General features: G+C 37.7%; 1 protein-coding gene across 2 annotated transcripts in view; it reads left to right on the forward strand.

Moving 5' to 3' along the window:
* Nucleotides 1-20,487, forward strand: part of NOSTRIN (nitric oxide synthase trafficking) — a 91,871-nt gene extending 71,384 nt beyond the window's left edge. The window contains exons 13-17 of one of the 2 annotated variants that reach the window (XM_053698399.1): nucleotides 356-481; nucleotides 6,330-6,570; nucleotides 10,521-10,604; nucleotides 17,137-17,186; nucleotides 19,393-19,537. In XM_053698399.1, coding sequence (XP_053554374.1) covers nucleotides 356-481; nucleotides 6,330-6,570; nucleotides 10,521-10,604; nucleotides 17,137-17,186; nucleotides 19,393-19,407 — 516 coding nt within the window. In that variant the 3' untranslated portion in view covers nucleotides 19,408-19,537. Of the gene's footprint in view, nucleotides 1-355; nucleotides 482-6,329; nucleotides 6,571-10,520; nucleotides 10,605-17,136; nucleotides 17,187-19,392 lie in introns of both variants that reach the window. The other variant, XM_053698398.1, reaches the window with a different exon arrangement.
* The last annotated feature ends 215 nt before the right edge of the window (nucleotides 20,488-20,702 follow it).

Here is a 20,702-nt window from a genome sequence, read left to right on the forward strand (position 1 = left end):
TATTTAAATCTTTCATGACTTTTTGTGATTGTTAAGCCATGTGTTATGCTATCACCACACAGTCTAATTTTCTTATGGGATTAAAAGTTTGTATTTATTGATTTTTTTTTTTTTAACAATTTACTTCAAGGGAATACTTTGAGTGGAACCACTATAATATATGTTGTTCACAAAAGTTATTACAGCATGTGAAAATCATAAACTATAATGGTATAGTTACTGGTGTACACGTAGGAATGTAAGCTTACTGTTACTTAACATTGCATGTTCTATCTGAATCATTAAAGAACAATTTGGGTTTCATATCCCTTTAAACTGTGTAACATACATAAAGTTTATACACTTTCTATTTTAGACAAATTTAAAACTCAACCTCTTAGAAGCAAATAACTTCAAACTTGCATTAGCACTGGCAGAGCTGCAAAAGAAACCACTACCAAAACATCCTTGTAGCGAGTGCATAACTAAATGGAAAGAAAAGGTAACCTTATGGTTTGTACAGAATGTTTTTAAACAATAAGGAAATCTTGCATTTTCTAATATATATGAATATGAAAGGTCATCAATTAACACAGATTAAGTATAAGAAATTTAAGATTTGCTTAAATTTAGAAAAAAAGTGTTTATTTCTGTTAAGGAATAAAATATACTCCTCTACAAAATATACAGCCCCATTGATTCCTATGGAGAAACACATTTTATGTCTACACCTAACACCCTAACATGAACCCCGAGTCTAAACACCCCTAATCTTACACTTATTAACCCCTAATCTGCCGCCCCGACATTGCCGCCACCTGCATTATATTATTAACCCCTAATCTGCTGCTCTGGACACCGCCGCCACCTACATTATACTTATGAACCCCTAATCTGCCGCCCCCAACATCGCTGCCACCTACATTTTATTTATTAACCCCTAATCTGCCGCCCCCTATGTCGCCGCAACCTACCTACATTTATTAACACCTAATCTGCCGCCCCCAACGTCGCCGCCACTATAATAAAGTTATTAACCCCTAAACCTAAGTCTAACCCTAACCCTAACACCCCCTAACTTAAATATAATTAAAATAAATCTAAATAAAATTACTACAATTAACTAAATAATTCCTATTTAAAACTAAATACTTACCTATAAAATAAACCATAAGCTAGCTACAATATAACTAATAGTTACATTGTAGCTAGCTTAGGGTTTATTTTTATTTTCCAGGCAACTTTGTATTTATTTTAACTAGGTACAATAGTTATTAAATAGTTATTAACTATTTAATAACTACCTAGTAAAAATAAAGACACATTTACCTGTAAAATAAAACCTAACCTAAGTTATAATTACACCTAACACTACACTATAATTAAATTAATTACCTAAATTAAATACAATTAATTACAATTAAATAAAATTATCTAAAGTACGAAAAACCCCCACTAAATTACAGAAAATAATAAAGAAATTACAAGATTTTTAAACTAATTACACCTACTTTAATCCCCCTAACAAAATAAAAAAGCCCCCCAAAATAAAAAAAAATAAAAAAAAGCCCTACCCTACACTAAATTACAAATAGCCCTTAAAAGGGCCTTTTGCATGGTATTGCCCCAAAGTAATCAGCTCTTTTACCTGTAAAAAAAAAAGTACAAATACCCCCCAACATTAAAACCCACCACCCATACAACCAACCCTACTCTAAAACCCACCCAATCCCGCCTTAAAAAACCTAACACTAACCCCTTGAAGATCACCTTACCGGGAGACATCTTCACCCAACCAGGCAGAAGTGGTCCTCCAGACGGGCAGAAGTCTTCATCCAATCGGACAGAAGTGGTCCTCCAGATGGGCAGAAGTCTTCATCCAGACGGCATCTTCTATCCTCATCCATCCGGCATGGAGCGGCTACATCTTCAAGACCTCCGACGCGGAGCATCCTCTTCTGTCCATGGCCGATGACTGAATGAAGGTTCCTTTAAATGACGTCATCCAAGATGGCGTCCCTTCAATTCCGATTGGCTGAAAGAATTCTATCAGCCAATCGGAATTAAGGTAGAAAAAATCCTATTGGCTGATGCAATCAGCCAATAGGATTGAACTGGCATTCTATTGGCTGATTGGAACAGCCAATAGAATGCCAGCTCAATCCTATTGGCTGATTGGATCAGCCAATAGGATTGAAGTTCTACCTTAGTTCCGATTGGCTGATAGAATTCTATCAGCCAATCGGAATTGAAGGGACGCCATCTTGGATGACGTCATTTAAAGGAATCTTCCCCACAAAGGCCCTTTTAAGGGCTATTTGCAGATTAAGGGTTAAAATATTTATTTTAGTGTTTGCGATGTGGGAGAGCCTCGGTTTAGGGGTTAATAGGTAGCTTATGGGTGTTAGTGTACTTTTTAGCACTTTAGTTAAGAGTTTTATGCTACGGCGTTGTAGTGTAAAACTCTTAACTACTGACTTTAAAATGCGGTACCAGTCTTGACAGGAGAGGGTCTACCGATCACTTTTGATCAGACTCGTAATACCGGCGCTATGCAAGTCCCATTGAAAATATAGGATACGTAATTCTCGCTAGTGAATTTGCGATATTTCCGAGTCTGGCCAAAAAAGTGAGTGGTACACCTGTACCTGCAAGACTCGTAATACCTGCGGGCGTTAAAAAGCAGCGTTAGGACCTCTTAATGCTGCTTTTTAACTCTAATGCACAACTCGTAATCTAGGCCAATATTAATACATAATATATGCAAAATTAACATAGAACAGATAGTAAATATATAGTCAACCATGACAGGTGCATTCTGTTTTGAGATATGTAGAGAGGGATCTCTTAAAGGATTTTAGGCTTGGGGAAGGTTTGAAAGTGTGCGGGAGATCGTTCCATAATTGTGGTGCTTTTAGGAAAAATAGGATTGAGCTGCTTTCTTTTTGTATTGTGGCAAACACATAATAAATTCATAATAAATATATAAATGCAAAAACACAGGGTTTCCATCACAATAGAGCTTGTAGTATTGCAAAACTATCCTAAAAAAAGTATACATACAGTGAGGGAAATAAATATTTGATCCCCTGCTAATTTTGTACGTTTGCTCACTGACAAAGAAATGATCAGTCTATAATTTTAATGGTAGGTTTGTTTGAACAATGAGAGACAGGATAACAACAACAAAATCCAGAAAAAAGGTTATAAATTGATTTGCATTTTAATAAGTGAAATAAGTATTTGTCCCCTTTGCAAAACATGACTTAGTACTTGATGGTAAAACTCTTGTTGCAATCACAGAGGTCAGACATTTCTTGTAGTTGGCCACGAGGTTTGCACACATCTCAGGAGGGATTTTGTCCCACTCCTCATTGCATATCCTCTCCAAGTCATTACGGTTTTGAGGCTGATGATTGGCAACTTGAACTTTCAGCTCCCTCCACAGATTTTCTATGGGATTAAGGTCTGGAGACTGGCTAGGCCACTCCAGGACCTTAATGTGCTTCTTCTTGAGCCACTCCTTTGTGGCCTTGGCCATATGTTTTGGGTCATTGTCATGCTGGAATATCCATCCACAACCCATTTTTAATGCCCTGGCTGAGGGAAGGAGGTTCTCACCCAAGATTTTATGGTACATGGCACCGTCCATCGTCCCTTTGATGCGGTGAAGTTGTCCTTTCCCCTTAGCAGAAAAACACCACCAAAGTATAATGTTTTAACCTCCATGTTTGACGGTGGGGATGGTGTTCTTGGGGTCATAGGCAGCATTCCTCCAAACACAGCGAGTTGAGTTGATGCCAAAGAGCTCAATTTTGGTCTTATCTGACCACAACACTTTAACCCAGTTCTCCTCTGAATCATTCAGATGTTCATTGGCAAACTTTGAATAGGTCTCTACATGTGCTTTCTTGAACAGCGGACCTTGCAGGCTCTGCAGTATTTTAGTCCTGCACGGCGTAGTGTGTTACCAGTTGTTTCCTTGGTGACTATGGTCCCAGCTGCCTTGAGATCATTGACAAGATCCTCCAGTGTAGTTCTGGGCTGATTCCTCACCATTCTCATGGTCATTAAAACTCCACGAGGTGAGATCTTGCATGGAGCCCCATGCTGAGCAAGATTGACAGTTATTTTGTGTTTCTTCCATTTGCGAATAATTGCACCAACTGTTGTCACCTCACCAAGCTGCTTGGCGATGGTCTTGTAGCCCATCCCAGCCTTGTTTAGGTCTACAATATTGTCCCTGACATCCTTGGACAGCTCTTTTTTTGGTCTTGGCCATGGTGGAGATTTTAAAATCTGATTGATTGCTTCTGTGGACAGGTGTCTTGTATACAGTTAACAAGCTGAGATGCCTTTAAGAGAGTGCTCCTAATCTCAGCTCGTTACCTGTATAAAATACACCTGGGAGCCAGAAATCTTGCTGATTGATAGAGGATCAAATACTTAGTTTACTCGAATCAAATCAATTTATAACTTTTTTGAAATGCGTTTTTTCTGGATTTTTTTGTTGTAATTCTGTCTCTCACTGTTCAAATAAACCTACCATTAAAATTATAGACTGATCATTTCTTTGTTAGTGGGCAAACGTACAAAATTAGCAGGGGATCAAATAATTTTTCCCTCACTGTATATATGAAGATAAAATTGCTTTTATCCTATATTTTTTTATTTTTCTGCCAACAGATTAAGAATCAAGATTTAATTGGGATATGGGGAATATAATGAAATGCTTTAAAAAAAAAAAAAAGAAAAAAGGGCAAAAAAAATACACTTGTGAAACATATATGGGATTCATACAAAAGAGCATAGGCCATACTTAAGCCTGGCAGCGATAAGGAAAGTAAATGAGATTAAATACAACAGAAAGTGCAGCTAATTTATAAAACCAACTTTTAGATGATGATGTATTTCTCAGAGATGTGCAAAGAAATGTGCTTCTATACAATATGATAAGGGACATTATAATAAAAAGAAAAGATTTAATTTTATGACTATCAATTCTAGACTAATGTCTGTTTTAAACCCCTTTCTTGTGGTTAAAACACAGGCGAAGATTTTTCAATGGGTCTCGAGATTTTAGAAGCAACGGTCATCAGATCGCTGCTTCTCAACCCTATTTTCCACCTGTTATGTGGCGGATATCAATCGCCCCTAACTTTTCCAATCAGGGAGATTGACAGCCCCTGCCCGAGGGTGATTGGTTGTGCGCGGGCAGGGGGTGGGGTTTCACACAAGTGCAGGTGTGCAATGATAAATGCGGCCTGCCAGAGGTAATGCTGGCCAGACAGGTGCAAGGATGTCAGCCCCTGTCCACCAGTAGTATGATAAATCTAGCCCACAGTGTAGGGATAATAGTCTTAAAATTGCATAGTTTAATAGATCAGAACAAGTATTTTTTTATTTTAATGGCCCTTTAATGTCTGCAAAAAAGCTACAGAAATCTACAACACAGAAGTTAATATGTTCATCAGGTTTGCTCATTTGCCTAAAACATTAATTCTTTTTCTAGCTACTATTACTTGTACACCACATATATTTCATCTATTGATTATTCATTGAATATCTATTTCTTAAATCAGCTACCCTTTATACAAAATGTACTGTCTTTACAAATCCCTTTATAAAAATGTTTTGGTCAATGCTTGAAACTCAAAGCTCACTCATGATTGAGTGTTTCTTTTTCCTTCAGAAGAAAATTGCTTTTATTTGTAACAATGCCACAATATATTTAAACGTTCCTTCATTTTCTCTCTATTATGACTTTTTGAAGACTGGAGTTTTAGACCATGCTCCATCTCTGTTGCCCACTTCTAAATCTCTATTTTATTCTGATTCATTACTTTTTCTAAATCCGTACACAGCATTTTACGTGGGGTCAAACAAGCTAGAAATGGTGAACGAGCAATTTTTTTTCCCCTCTTAATAGGTATTTCCTCACCAGTTAAGATTGTTCCCCCTGTTATAGGATAATCATAATTACTAACAGCACCAATATATGCAAGCCTGCACTGTAAAGTTTCAAAAGCCTTGAATGCCACTTGATACATTTTCCCATAATTCTGAACTGTTAAAGGCAGAATATAGAAAGTAAACATTGCTAGGCAGATATAGACCTAAAGTCTGCACCAATATGCATCCCCTGTCCATTTCATTTAATCCCAATAGCAATGTCCTTTTTATGTTTATTGTAGTGCAATACACATTGAGTAAATCAGGTACTGTCTTTGTAATAATCTTTAAAATAATAGTATTACATTTCTCGATATACTGATCTCCACGATTTTGTCAAAGGTGATTGTTTACAGAGTGTGCTGATAAAGCTAAGATAATGTTTATGTTATTTACAGGGTTGCCAGCATTGCTCTGTGCATATATCCCGCTCCATAAATATGCAAAAAATCAGAAGCTCCAACAGTAAGAGGACACCTACCAGGCAAAGCTCTAACTTAAGTAGCAAAGTTGCCAATGAATATGAAAATTTACAGGACTCCACTGATCACCCACAGAGACCACCCAGAGGTTCAGGAATAAGACTTTCTAAAGACCAGAATAACTTAGTGAAAGCTGATTTGAGCACTCCAAATGATGGTAATTTATTTCTATATAGAGCATGTTAAAATAGTAGTGAAAAAGAACCGAAATGGTGAAGTAAACAAAAATAAAGTGTCAGCTTTGCTGGTAGGGACAAATAAGCCTGGCAAGGAAAATTAGGTTGTTTCATCAAAACAAAAACAAAAACCCCACAAAAATTGTAAAACATGTTGAAGTGTCCTCTTTTATACACAGCAAATATAACAGTTTATCTCTCCTTAACTCAACTTTTTAGCCACTTAATTATCCATGAACCTGAGTCAACTGACCAGTTTTAGTTAGTTTATAAATAAGGGACACATGTTTTGCAAAATTCTACATGGTTATTTTACCATGGTTTATCACTTTAGCTACTCAGTCATACAAACTACAGATTTGTGTGACATGACCTTCCTGATGTAAAACATAATACAACAAGAACAAAGGCAATGCATGGTTCATTGTCCGGTGAAGTAGTATATTTTCAGTAAGCTAGAATATTTCCTACATAAGTTTTACCTCCAATAATATTTTGAAAACATTCACTTCTTTTAAAGGGACAATAATGTCAAGCAAAATACTCCTCTTAAGTGGCATAGTAGCTTACTTCACAGTTTCTCATATAATTAAGGGTGCCTCAGGGATGTGCAAAGAAATGTGCCTATTTATATTTTTTTCCTCTTTGGCCAACTTCCAAACACATGGGAGCCAGATAGCAATATTTAGGAGCTAATACTTTTGTGCTCCACTTGTAATCTACGCCTTAGTAAATTGCAAACATAAAACAAAACACATCTGAGGGAATGTTTTAGGGCACCAGTAAATCCTCATCAAGAAAGCTGCACATGTTTAAAAGCATGCCCAAAGCAAACAGGATTACTTAAGAGACCATCCTGGAGTCATCTGATGATCATCAAACTACTTTAGAAATAATTTGCACATCATTAGACATCAATAGGCTTGTAAACCTGTGGGCATACTTCAGAATGGCTTCTGATGACTAGTCTGGAGTCATCAATTACTTCAGAATAACTCCAAAAAGATGATCCTTTTGGACTAGGGTGCTTAGAAATAGCTTTTTTTTTGTACACCATGAATGCCTTCAACAGTGCCAAAAGCAGAAACCACCTATTAGCATTAAATGCACTGCTGCAGAGTTAATGGGGTAACAGGGGTTAGACAGGAAATTTCCATGTGTTGAAGTTATAAGACAAAAAAAGTATTAATTATAGAATGCTATGCACAACTAACTATCAAAAAGTACAAAAAATAAATAAATTGTAGAGTGAATATATAAGGGGTCTTACACAAATTAGGGGACAGGTTTTAGGACAATGTAAAACTGATAGAGGAACAAGCTGGTGAATGAATTATATGACACGCAAAATAATAAATTACACACAACAGCTTCAGTTCAGGAGAGAAATGGAAGTATGACTGAAAATAGTTAAATATCTACACTAAGCAGCGCAACTAAAAAACAGACAAGAATAAAAATAGCCTAATATAAACTCTAAGTAGAGCTGTATGGGGCACTGTCTATCTGATATTATTACACACAGGGACACGGTAGGCTACAAAGATCATCCAACACGGACCAATGAGATAATAGCCCGGCAAATTTAAAGACCTATAGTGTGAGATGCAAATACACTCACTTCCTGTTGAAAAAGTTTAACCGTGAGTAAACGAAACGCGTTCAGGTTACGTTCTGAAAGACTGTGTACCTTTGCCGGCACATAAACTCACCACCTACCTGGTGGCTCTGTCCATTGATGGGGAAATATTCCTAGCATTACCATCTATACGGACTGTTGGAGAACTGGAGGCCGGACCAGAACTACAGGGTGGCTGAGTAGATGTTATGGGCTCTTTTTTAATTTATATCTTGTAAGTGTGAAATTTTATGCAGTCAGGGATCTGATTATAATAAACCGGTACAGTGAATCGCGGTTGCGCTTGTCTCTTTTTTCTGTTCTATGACTTAAAATAGACTAATGAAAAGAGCTATAAGCTTGTCTCACATATCAGAAGCAATAGCCATTAAAAACCATCGACCATTTCTTTTAGGAAATATTAAAATATTCTTTAATTCTATATTTATTAATCTATTCCTAACAATGTTCCTATTTATCATGAAATCATGAACTCTCTATGTCTAGGCTTCTACCAGATTTTTTCATTCCTTTCACCAGTTTTAACCTGCTTCAGAATCACATAAATGATTTGGCAAACTATTGAGCTCCTGACTTGTTCACACAGCAGGGGTCCATCAGTGCAATGTTTTTACAACCAATTAGACTCAGGTCTATGAAAATAATCCAGCTTTATCATTTGTTTTCATGGAACATAATACAGGTGGCCCTCGTTTTACAATGGTTCAATTTACACCGTTTCAGAATAACAACCTTTTTTTCCAGTCATGTGACTGCTATTGAAAAGCATTGAGAAGCAGTGCATTTATTAAAATAGCCAGTAGATGGAGCTGTCTGCTTGTGTTGCAGCAAAGCTAAGCAAGCTGAAATTAATCAGTTTAACCAGACCTGAGCTATTGAGCAGATTTCAAAGGAACAAGATCTTCCTGTCTATAAATCAGTCCAGATTGGAATGCATAGAAATAACTGTTTGCAGAAAAATGCAAGTAAAGTCTGTGTTGTGTGATTATTTTATTAGGTTTATAATGCTGTTTAGCAAATGTTTTTGTTCTTTTAACTTAGTTTAATTATATATTCTGTGTTGTGTGATGTTTTTATTAGGTTTATAATGCTGTTTAGCATTTAAAGTCTTAATTTCAAAGCTTTAAAAATAATGTATTAGGTGTTACTTATGACAAGTTTGAAAGGGGCCTTGAACCTATCTCCCTCACTTCCCATTGACTTACATTATAAACTGGGTTTTAATTTGCAACGGTTTCGATTTACAACCATTCCTTCTGGAACCTAACCCCGGCGTAAACTGAGGGCTACCTGTATTGCAATAAGAAGCAATACATCAGGTCAAACTAGAGTCTAATAAAGATAAACACAGGCTTTTTTGTAGTGTTGAATCAAGGTTTTGGACACTTGTCTAGAAAATAATTATCTCATCTTCCTACTTTGTTTTATTTCAAAATTCATACCCCTGATTTTTTTTAATGTGTTGGTATTAACCTGCAGACAACTCTGCTTTCCACTAACAAAATGAAGAGCTAATTTTAAAATTGAGAACTGATCAGTAAATCATAGCAGTTAAACATGACTGACAAGTGAATCTGTAAGAAAGATATTTATTTTAAGTTATGTTTTCTTTTTCTGATAAAACAAAAATATAATGGTTTCCTCCCCAGTAATATGTTGCATTAGTATTGCTGTAAGATAAAATGTGTTAATATTTGCTCAGATTTAAAAACAAGAAAAACAAATCAGTGTGGCAGAACTAAAAAAACAGATGGTAGGGAGCATTGTGGGCCCCCTCACATGATATTCAATTGTATTCAATAATAATACTGCAAAAAGACATTGTATTAGATAAACAAAATAATATTTTTCATTACATTCTAAATATAGTTTCTACAATTAGCAAATTATACAAAAAATTTTACCGTAAACAATGCACATGCCCCTGTAGTTTCCTTTATGCCATTAATTTACCCAGGTGAGATCTCAGAACATTTCCATTACCAGGCATCCATTTTTATGCCAATTATATAACCAAGTGATACCTCTGATCAGATGCATGGACATGCAGCCTCCTTAAATCTCTTATATAACTAAACTAGTATGCAGATCAGAGGCATAGCCCAGCAGCCCCTTCATGGTTGTTATATAGACAAAGTAGAATGCATATCTTCTATATGTTTCCAACAGCCTCCCCTTCATTACCATTTTAACCATATTAGTTTTAATTGTATAATTTTATTGATTTAGCTATTTTAATCTTATAAAACCTAATTTCAGATAATAAAGCAAAACTATTATTTGTATCTACAGAAACTGGTGAACAAGACCAAGGATCGTACTTAGTTTTATACCCATATGAGCCTCAAAGACAAGACGAACTCAGCTTGAAGAAAGGTATTCTTCAGAATTTTAGAATAAAGTTGTTTTATATATATATTAACAGATACATAAAAGTTGGGTATGTAACAGCAGACTTTATGAGTCTTTTCCCATTGGTTAATGCCATGTAATACATCATTTTAAAATTCAAAGCCATTTGAATTGATCAGAAATATTTCTTCTATAAGATATACGACGAGTCCACGGATTCATCCTTTACTTGTGGGATATTGTCCTCCTGCTAACAGGAAGTGGCAAAGAGCACCACAGCAGAGCTGTCTATATAGCTCCTCCCTTGACTCCACCCCCCAGTCATTCTCTTTGCCTACTCTAAGTACTAGGAAGGGTAAAGTGAAAGAGGTGATACAATGTTAGTTTTTATTTTCTTCAAGCAAGAGTTTTTTTATTTTAAATGGTACCGGTGTGTACTATTTTCTCTCAGGCAGCAGATGGATGAAGACTTCTGCCTGGAGGCTGATGATCTTAGCATTTGTCACTAAGATCCAGAGCAGTTCCCACAGAATGGCTGAGGAGTACTTAAGAAACTTCAGTGTGAGGAACGTTTTTCATGCTATAAGCAGTGAGGTATGTCATTTTTTCTGGAGAGACTGTGGTATTTCAGAATTGGCTGACAGTATCCCCATGAAGGAAAGGGTAAGCAGTAATCCTAAAAGAATAGAGGGGTATTACTAAGCTTGCATAATAGGGGCTAAAAAAAATGGTTGACAGTGAGTTTGAATGTTTGTGGGCAAACATTTATTCAACTGGGAGTGCTGATAACGTTTTTGGAAGGAACGTTTTTATGCTTAAATGAGAGGGTACACTTGGCTTCTTTTTGGGCTTAGGAACCCACATGGCTAGTTTGAGACCGCTCTGGTGCAGTTTATTTGGGCTGAGAGACATCAAGTGAGATGGGCGGGGCCTATTTTCGTGCCTCCGTTGCGCAGTTGTATTTGACAGGCAAGCAGCAAGCTCCAACTCCGGTGGGCCCTTGTGAGAGTATTGGGCCAAATCAAAGCTTTAACCCTATTTTCCAGATCCCTGAGGGCAGGTAGGCACCACAGCAGGGCTGTGGCGAGGTGCAGGGGGTGTTTTTTCCGGATTTAAAAGTTTATTAATTATCCGTTTTTTCCAGTAAGGGTTAAGTGTTCCTTTCCTTGTGGGGCAAACTTAGCTGCATAGTTTGAATGCTTATATCACAAAATTAATACGATTTGATTGTTTTAAAGCAGTTTTGCAAAACGTGTATGCTTTTTTTCTCTTAAAGGCGCAGTACCGTTTTTTAAGATTGTTATTTTTTCACTAAATAAAGTGTTTTCAAGCCTGTTTGTGGTCATTACTAGCCTGTTTAACATGTCTGACATTGAGGAAAGCCAATGTTCAATGTGTTTAGAAGCCATTGTGTGTCCCTCATGCACTGAAAGGGCAATAAATTGCAAAGAACATATTTTTGCTGATAAAAGTATGTCACAGGATGATTCTCAGTCAGAAGACAATCAGGTTATGCCATCTAATTCTCCCCAAGTGTCACAACCATTAACGCCCGCACAAGTGACGCCAAGTACTAGTGCGTCTTATTCTTTCACCCTGCAAGATATGGCCGCAGTTATGTCTACTACCCTCACTGAGGTTTTATCTAAACTGCCTGGTTTGCAGGGGAAGCGCAGTAGGTCCGGTGTGAGAGTAAATGCTGAGCCCTCTGAAGCTTTATTAGCCATCTCCGATGTACCCTCACAATGTTCTGAGTTGGGGGTGAGGGAATTGCTGTCTGAGGGAGAGCTTTTTGATTCAGGAAAGATGTTCCCTCAAACAGACTCAGATATGACGGCTTTTAAATTTAAGCTAGAACACCTCCGCTTGTTGCTCAGGGAGGTTTTAGTGACTCTGGATGATTGTGACCCTATTGTAATTCCACCAGAGAAATTGTGTAAAATGGATCGATATCTAGAGGTTCCTGCTTACACTATTGTTTTTCCGGTCCCTAAGAGGATTTCGGACATTGTTACTAAGGAGTGGGATAGACCAGGTATTCCGTTCTCTCCCCCTCCTACTTTTAAGAAAATGTTTCCCATATCAGACACCATTCGGGATTCGTGGCAGGCGGTCCCTAAGGTGGAGGGAGCTATTTCTACCCTGGCTAAGCGTACAACTATACCTATTGAGGACAGTTGTTTTTTCAAAGATCCTATGGATAAAAAATTTGAGGGTCTTCTAAAGAAAATATTTATTCATAAGAGTTTTCTTCTGCAACCTATAGCGTGCATTGTTCCTGTAACTACTGCAGCTGCTTTTTGATTTGAGGCTCTAGAGGAGGCTCTTAAGGTTGATACCCCATTAGATGATATTCTGGATAGAATTAGGGCTCTCAAGCTAGCTAATTCTTTCATTACAGATGCCGCTTTTCAACTGGCTAAATTAGCGTCAAAGAATTCAGGTTTTGCCATTTTAGCGTGTAGAGCATTATGGCTTAAGTCCTGGTCTGCTGACGTGTCGTCAAAATCTAAGCTTTTAGCCATTCCTATCAAGGGTAAGACCCTATTCGGGCCTGAACTGAAAGAGATAATTTCAGACATCACTGGAGGAAAAGGCCTTGCCCTTCCTCAGGATAAGACAAATAAGATGAGGACCAAACAAAATAATTTTCGTTCCTTTTGAAACTTCAAAGTTGGACCCTCTACCTCCTCCCCTGCTGCAAAGCAGGAGGGAAATTTTGCTCAATCCAAGTCAGTCTGGCGACCTAACCAGACTTGGAATAAGGGTAAACAGGCCAAGAAGCCCGCTGCTGCCACCAAGACAGCATGAAGGGGCAGCCCCCGATCCGGAACCGGATCTAGTAGGGGCAGACTTTCTCTCTTTGCTCAGGCTTGGGCAAGAGACGTTCAGGACTTCTGGGCTTTAGAAATCGTGACCCAGGGGTATCTTCTAGACTTCAAAGATTCTCCTCCAAGGGGGAGATTTAATCTTTCTTGATTGTCTGTAAACCAGACAAAAAGAGAGGCGTTCTTATGCTGTGTAGGAGACCTATATACTATGGGAGTAATCTGCCCAGTTCCAAAAGCAGAAGAGGGGCAGGGGTTTTACTCCAATCTGTGTGTGGTTCCCAAAAAAGAGGGAACCTTCAGACCAATTTTAGATCTCAAGATCCTAAACAAATTCCTCAGAGTCCCATCCTTCAAGATGGAGACCATTCGGACTATTTTACCAATTATCCAGGAGGGTCAATATATGACCACCGTGGATTTAAAGGATGCATATCTTCACAGTTCTATCCACAAAGATCATCACCAGTTCCTCAGGTTCACCTTCCTGGACAAGCATTACCAGTTTGTGGCTCTTCCCTTCGGGTTGGCCACAGCTCCCAGAATTTTCACAAAAGTGCTAGGGTCCCTTCTGGCGGTTCTAAGGCCGCGGGGCATAGCAGTGGCGCCTTATCTGTATGATATCTTAATTCAGGCGTCAACTTACCAACTAGCCAAATACCACATGGAAATCTTGTTGGCCTTTCTCAGATCTCACGGGTGGAAGGGGAACGTAAAAAAGAGTTCACTTATCCCCCTCACAAAAGTTCCATTCCTGGGAACTCTGATAGATTCGGTAAACATCAAAAATTTTCTGACGGAGGTCAGGAAATCAAAGATTTTAACCACTTGCCAAGCTCTTCATTCCATTCCTCGGCCGTCAGTGTCTCAGTGTATGGAGGTAATTGGACTAATGGTAGCGGCAATGGACATAGTTCCGTTTGCTCACTTGCATCTCAGACCACTGCAACTATGCATGCTCAAACAGTGGAATGGGGATTATGCAAATTTATCTCCTCAGATAAATCTGGATCAAGAGACCAGAAACTCTCTTCTTTGGTGGTTGTCACAGGATCATCTGTCCCAGGGAATGTGTTTCCGCAGGCCAGCATGGGTCATAGTGACGACGGACGCCAGCCTATTGGGCTTGGGTGCAGTCTGGAATTCCCTGAAAGCACAGGGTGTGTGGACTCAGGAGGAGGCTCTCCTCCCGATAAATATTCTAGAACTGAGAGCGATATTCAACGCGCTTCAGGCGTGGCCTCAGCTGGCTTCGGCCAGATTCATAAGATTCCAGTCGGACAATATCACGACTGTAGCATATATCAATCATCAGGGGGAACAAAGAGTTCTCTAGCGATGATAGAGGTTTCCAAATTAATTTGATGGGCAGAGACTCACTCTTGCCATCTATCAGCAATCTATATCCCAGGAGTGGAGAACTGGGAAGCGGATCTTCTAAGTCGTCAGACTTTTAATCCGGGGAAGTGGGAACTCCATCACGGAGGTGTTTGCACAATTGATTCATCAATGGGGCACACCAGAATTGGATCTGATGACATCTCGTCAGAATGCCAAACTTCCTTGTTACGGGTCCAGATCAAGGGATCCTCAAGCAGTACTAATAGATGCTCTAGCAGTACCTTGGTCGTTCAACCTGGCTTATGTGTTTCCACCATTTCCTCTCCTTCCTCGCCTGATTGCAAAAATCAAACAGGAGAGAGCTTCAGTGATTTTGATAGTGCCTGCGTGGCCACGCAGGACTTGGTATGCAGACCTGGTGGACATGTCATCTCTACCACCGTGGACACTGCCACTGAGACAGGACCTTCTCATTCAAGGTCCGTTCCAGCATCCAAATCTAGTATCTCTGCGGCTGACTTCCTGGAGATTGAACGCTTGATTTTATCTAAGTGGTCATAGATACCTTGATTCAGGCTCAAAAGCCTGTCACTAGGAAAATTTATCATAAGATATGGTGTAAATATCTTTATTGGTGCGAATCCAAAGGCTACTCATGGAGTAAGATCAGGATTCCTAGGATGTTGTCCTTTCTCCAAGAAGGATTGGAGAAGGGGCTATCAACTAGTTCCCTAAAGGAACAGATATCTGCTTTATCAATTTTACTGCACAAGCGTCTGGCAGATGTTCCAGACGTTCAGTCGTTCTGTCAGGCTTTAGTTAGAATCAAGCCTGTGTTTAAACCTGTTGCTCCGCCATGGCGTTTGAATTTAGTTCTTAACGTTCTTCAAGGGGTTCCGTTTGAACCTATGCATTCCATAGATATTAAGCTTCTATCTTGGAAAGTTCTGTTTTTAGTTGCTATCTCTTTGGCTCAAAGAGTTTCTGAACTATCTGCATTGCAATGCGACTCGCCTTATCTTGTTTTCCATTCTGATAAGGTGGTTTTGCATACCAAACCTGGATTCCTTCCTAAGGTTGTTACTAATAAGAATATTAATCAGGAAATTGTTGTTCCTTCCCTGTGTCCTAATCCTTCCTCTAAGAAGGAGCGTCTGTTGCACAACTTGGACGTGGTTCGTGCTTTGAAGTTTTACTTGCAAGCGACCAAAGATTTCCGTCAAACATCTTCTCTGTTTGTTGTCTATTCTGGAAAACGTAGAGGTAAAAAAACTACGGCTACCTCTCTTTCTTTTTGGCTGAAAAGCATCATCCGTTTGGCATACGAGACTGCTGGACAGCAGCCTCCTGAAAGAATTACAGCTCACTCTACTAGAGCGGTGGCTTCCACATGGGCTTTTAAAAATGATGCTTCTGTTGAACATATTTGTAAGGCTGCGACTTGGTCTTCACTTCATACCTTTTCCAAATTTTACAAATTTGATACTTTTGCTTCTTCAGAGGCTATTTTTGGGAGAAAAGTTCTTCAAGCAGTGGTACCTTCTGTTTAGGCATCTGTCTTGTCCCTCCCGTTCATCCATGTCCTGTAGCTTTGGTATTGCATCCCACAAGTAAAGGATGAATCCGTGGACTCGTTGTATCTTATAGAAGAAAAGTAAATTTATGCTTACCCGATAAATTGATTTCTTCTATGATACGACGAGTCCACGGGCCGCCCTGTCAATTTAAGACAGATTATAATTTTTTTATTTAAAACTTAAGTCACCTCTGCACCTTTTAGTTTCTCCTTTTTCTTCCTGTACCTTCGGTCGAATGACTGGGGGGTGGAGTCAAGGGAGGAGCTATATAGACAGCTCTGCTGTGGTGCTCTTTGCCACTTCCTGTTAGCAGGAAGATAATATCCCACAAGTAAAGGATGAATCCATGGACTCGTCGTATCATAGAAGAAATCAATTTATCAGGTAAGCATAAATTTACCTTTTTTTAAAACTTCACACTGTTTAAAAAAAAAAAACTATTTTGCCCAATATTTCACAGGTTTTCAAAACATATTTTTAAAGTGGAAAATGCACATCAATGTCTTTCAACATGAATGTATGTGGGCTATTAGATTGTAATGGGATCTGCTCACTACAAACATGGACAGACCTCACTACAAAGCTGGGAACCTTGTCCACCGGGTAAATTATAAATTGCGTCTTATTTGAAGAACAAAAAGCATAAATGGAGGAGTTACTTACATAAACCCCTCTCCCCAAAAAATCAGTCTAACAAATACAGAACATTTTACCCTCATTGCAATAGTCAAAAAGCTTTCTGTTCAACTATATCTGACCATTTTGTGACTATAATAAAACTTAAAAAATAGTATTTTGTTCATTTTGCAGACCCCATGATCAAGTATGAATACCTGCATGGCTCAGACACAATAATACAGGTGTGCATATCATGCTTTTGTTCTGGCCAATGATGATTACCACAACCTTTCTCTGTTTAAACCACCTACATTTTTATTGTATTATTTTCTACAATTACAACACAATTTAATTAATCTACTTTGGAAATTCTAACCTTAATGTTTCGAATCCCACAAACGTTTTAAAACGAAGAAAAAACATATTTAATTTAAAAGTTCTATAATTACTGTCACCTGTGTCAGATTAGCAGTTTGAGTGTCTATACCAGAAACTAAATACACAGTGTTGACTATGATATGTCCCTTTAAATTGTTTCAGATAAAACTGATTTTTTTTTCACCAAGATTAATTTTAATGATTTTAAATTAAAATGGTTACTTTTATACTGTCATTTGTTTCCCATAAATTTTTTGTCCAAATTGATCATTAAGCTGCTTGTAAGCAACTTTACTCTTATGATCTCCAGCCTTGTTAGGTAGATTTTTCATGGGTGTGGTTTAAAGAAAAATCTATAGGTAGTCTATTACTTGACCATCTCACCATGTATATTTCAGCTCCCCTGTCACTTTGTCAGATATCCAAGCTAATTAATCCAAAGCCCTTACATACCTCCGGCAGACAAGAGAAGAAATGTAAACACTACACCAAAAAAATAAGCAATCACTTTTATAAAAATTATCTAAAATGATCTGTCTGCACTGCAAGATTTCTCACAAGATTTTAGAAATGCAAACTTTGTGTCATGTCACTCTAGGGAGCGTTCCCTGTATTTATGGAGGTGAAAGAGCGATAGACAGCACAATATTGTACTGCATGCCATGAGAGTTTTGTTGGATTTACATTTTATGTTTTGCGTTTTAATTTACTTTACACTTCACATTTACTTACTTAATTTCAATTTGTGTTTTAACATAGACATATATACCTCTGTATATAGGATTGTGATTTGTACAAATTCTGATTTTACTTTCAATATTTTTCTGTAACTAACAAATTAGTATCATACTTTGTATATTTATGTGCATTTTTTTTTTTTTTACAAATTTCACTATATTCTGTATTTTTGCTTTACAAAATCAGCCTTGGGCTGGAAAGGGGAGTTCCAGGATTTGTCCCTCATTATATTCTCTAAGCAATTTACACTTGTAGATCTCACTGATTCATATTGCCAGCTGTATGCAAGTGAAGTTGTACTTTAAACTAGAAGCAGATACAAGTATAAACGGTAGTAAGAACATTTCAGTTACATTTATATTTTCTTTATACTGAGAATTTATATACAGTAATTGCTAGATGCTCACCTGTTAATATCACAATCTCCTTTGAGATTCTGTATCCCATAAAGTTTCAATACCAACCTGCCTGTTAAACCTCTGGCAGTGGAGTGCTAATTTTGTGTGTGCCTATAAAGGGGCAAATTTGCCCTTATTAACGGAAGCACGTTACATAACCAGCCATTACGAGTGGCAGGTTTATGCTATCACAAGCTTGCGGTAGCACTTTGCGCTAGCATTCATTAGTTAATGGAAAAAATGTCAACCAATTTGCCCCAAAATAAAGTGTTATGTTCCTTTAAGTCTCCCCTTTTTAAAATAGATACAAAATGTTAATGATACTTTAGATGGAGTTTAGTTGATTAGTACTATTACTTTTTAATATACTGTAGATATCAAAATCAAATACCCCTGTGCTCCGCCGTCCACTTCAAAATAAAAAATTTCTGTGAGCTAAAGGTTTGAATTGTTCTCCAATCAGTGCTCTAGCTACAACAAAAGTGCCATATGGGGATAGCACTGATTAGAGAACAATTCTAATAATATTTTTTTTTCTCATAAATCCATCCTATTTCTAAGCAGTGTAGCATTAACTGTTGATAAATACCACAGATGTAAAAGCAAATTGAACTTGTCCATTTAAATTTAAAAAGGTGCTCATGGAACATTTTCTTAATTTAAATGGACATCTTCAGTTGAGAGAATGTTTAAAGAGGTTATTATCATTAACTTTAGCACAAGCTTGCAAGAGGTTCTTCTCTTCGGGAATAGTGTAAGATGTATCATCTTATTGATAGGCCTTTGTATAGATATAATGATTGCACTTGCCATGGAAAACAGATATATATATTTTTAACTGTTTACTTAAAAATTTCAACCTACCAAAATAGTTGCACTTTTTACTGTAAGTTACATTGTGTGTATCATGTTGAAATATGTTTCTTTTTTGCAGATGATCATCTTATAGTTCACCGTAAGGACGACAGCGGCTGGTGGCTGGGTACCTTAAATGGGAAAAAAGGATATTTCCCTTCTACATATGTAAAAGAACTCAACTCAGATAATTCTTCATCTCAGGCATAGAGGAAATTCAGTTGTATAATGCAATATCCACAGCATTCTTGAAACATTTTTTTTTAACAAATTGATTTTAAAGTGATATTGTACACACAGAGAAGCACACTCTCAGGAATGAATAACCAGCTCAATAACTTGTTAGCTTGTTCTATGGAGATTTACCACCTGGGTGCAGCTTCTTTTTAGCCAAGTAATGCTTTTCACAGAGTAGAACTTCCCTGTAGTATATCAGTCTGATCCTACTTATTAAAGAGATAGTAAACCCCAAAATTTTCTTTTATGATTCAGATAGAACATACAATTTTAAACAACGTTCCAATTTAATTCTATTATCAAATTTTCTTCAATTTCTTGTTATCCATTGCTGAATGGACAGCATTACACTACTGACAGGAAGCCAAAAATATCTATTTAGCCAATCACAAAAGACAAATGTGTGCAAGCACCAATTAGCAACAGCTCCCACTAGTGTATGGTATGTGCAAATTCATTTTTTAACAATGGATACTAAGAGAACGAAGCACATTTGAAAATAGAAGTGAATTTAAAACTGTCTTAAAATAACATGCTCTATCTGAATCATGCAAGTTAATTTTGACTTTCCTATCCCTTTAAGGTCAGCCCAGCACCGAAAGACCTGGCAATTCCTCTTTGAACAAGGAACATGGAACATGGAACCCCAGACAATCGTTTAGGCTTTCATTAGGCCCCGTCAGTGAGGTGCAGCCATATTCCTCTAAGCACCCTGAACAAGGAGTTTGTCTGCTTGCCCCTTTTTCCCTTAGAGAGACATAATACAAACAGAGAGAATGAACAACTAGCTCAATAACTTGAAGGACAAAAGGATCGTCTGAGGTTGACATGTTCTTTGTTTAGAGAGGGATTGCCTGGTATTTGGGGGGCTGAACTGACCTCACTAGGTGGGATCAGACTGATATACTTAGGAAAGTACTTCTCTGTGAAAAGCATCATTGGGCTAAAAAAATTTGCACCCATATGGGAAATCCCCATAGAAAAAGCGAACACGTTATTAAACTGGTGTTCGTTCCTGAGAATGCACTCATCTTACTGTATGTACATAAAGTTGTATTCAGTTTTTGTTTCATGTATGAGGGCATTTCAAAATGTATGTTTGTACTGTTTTAAATATACCATTTTTTATAGCTTTACTGAAACACACCAATT

The sequence above is a fragment of the Bombina bombina genome, chromosome 1, assembly GCF_027579735.1.
Source record: "Bombina bombina isolate aBomBom1 chromosome 1, aBomBom1.pri, whole genome shotgun sequence".
Classification (NCBI taxonomy): Eukaryota; Metazoa; Chordata; class Amphibia; order Anura; family Bombinatoridae; genus Bombina; species Bombina bombina.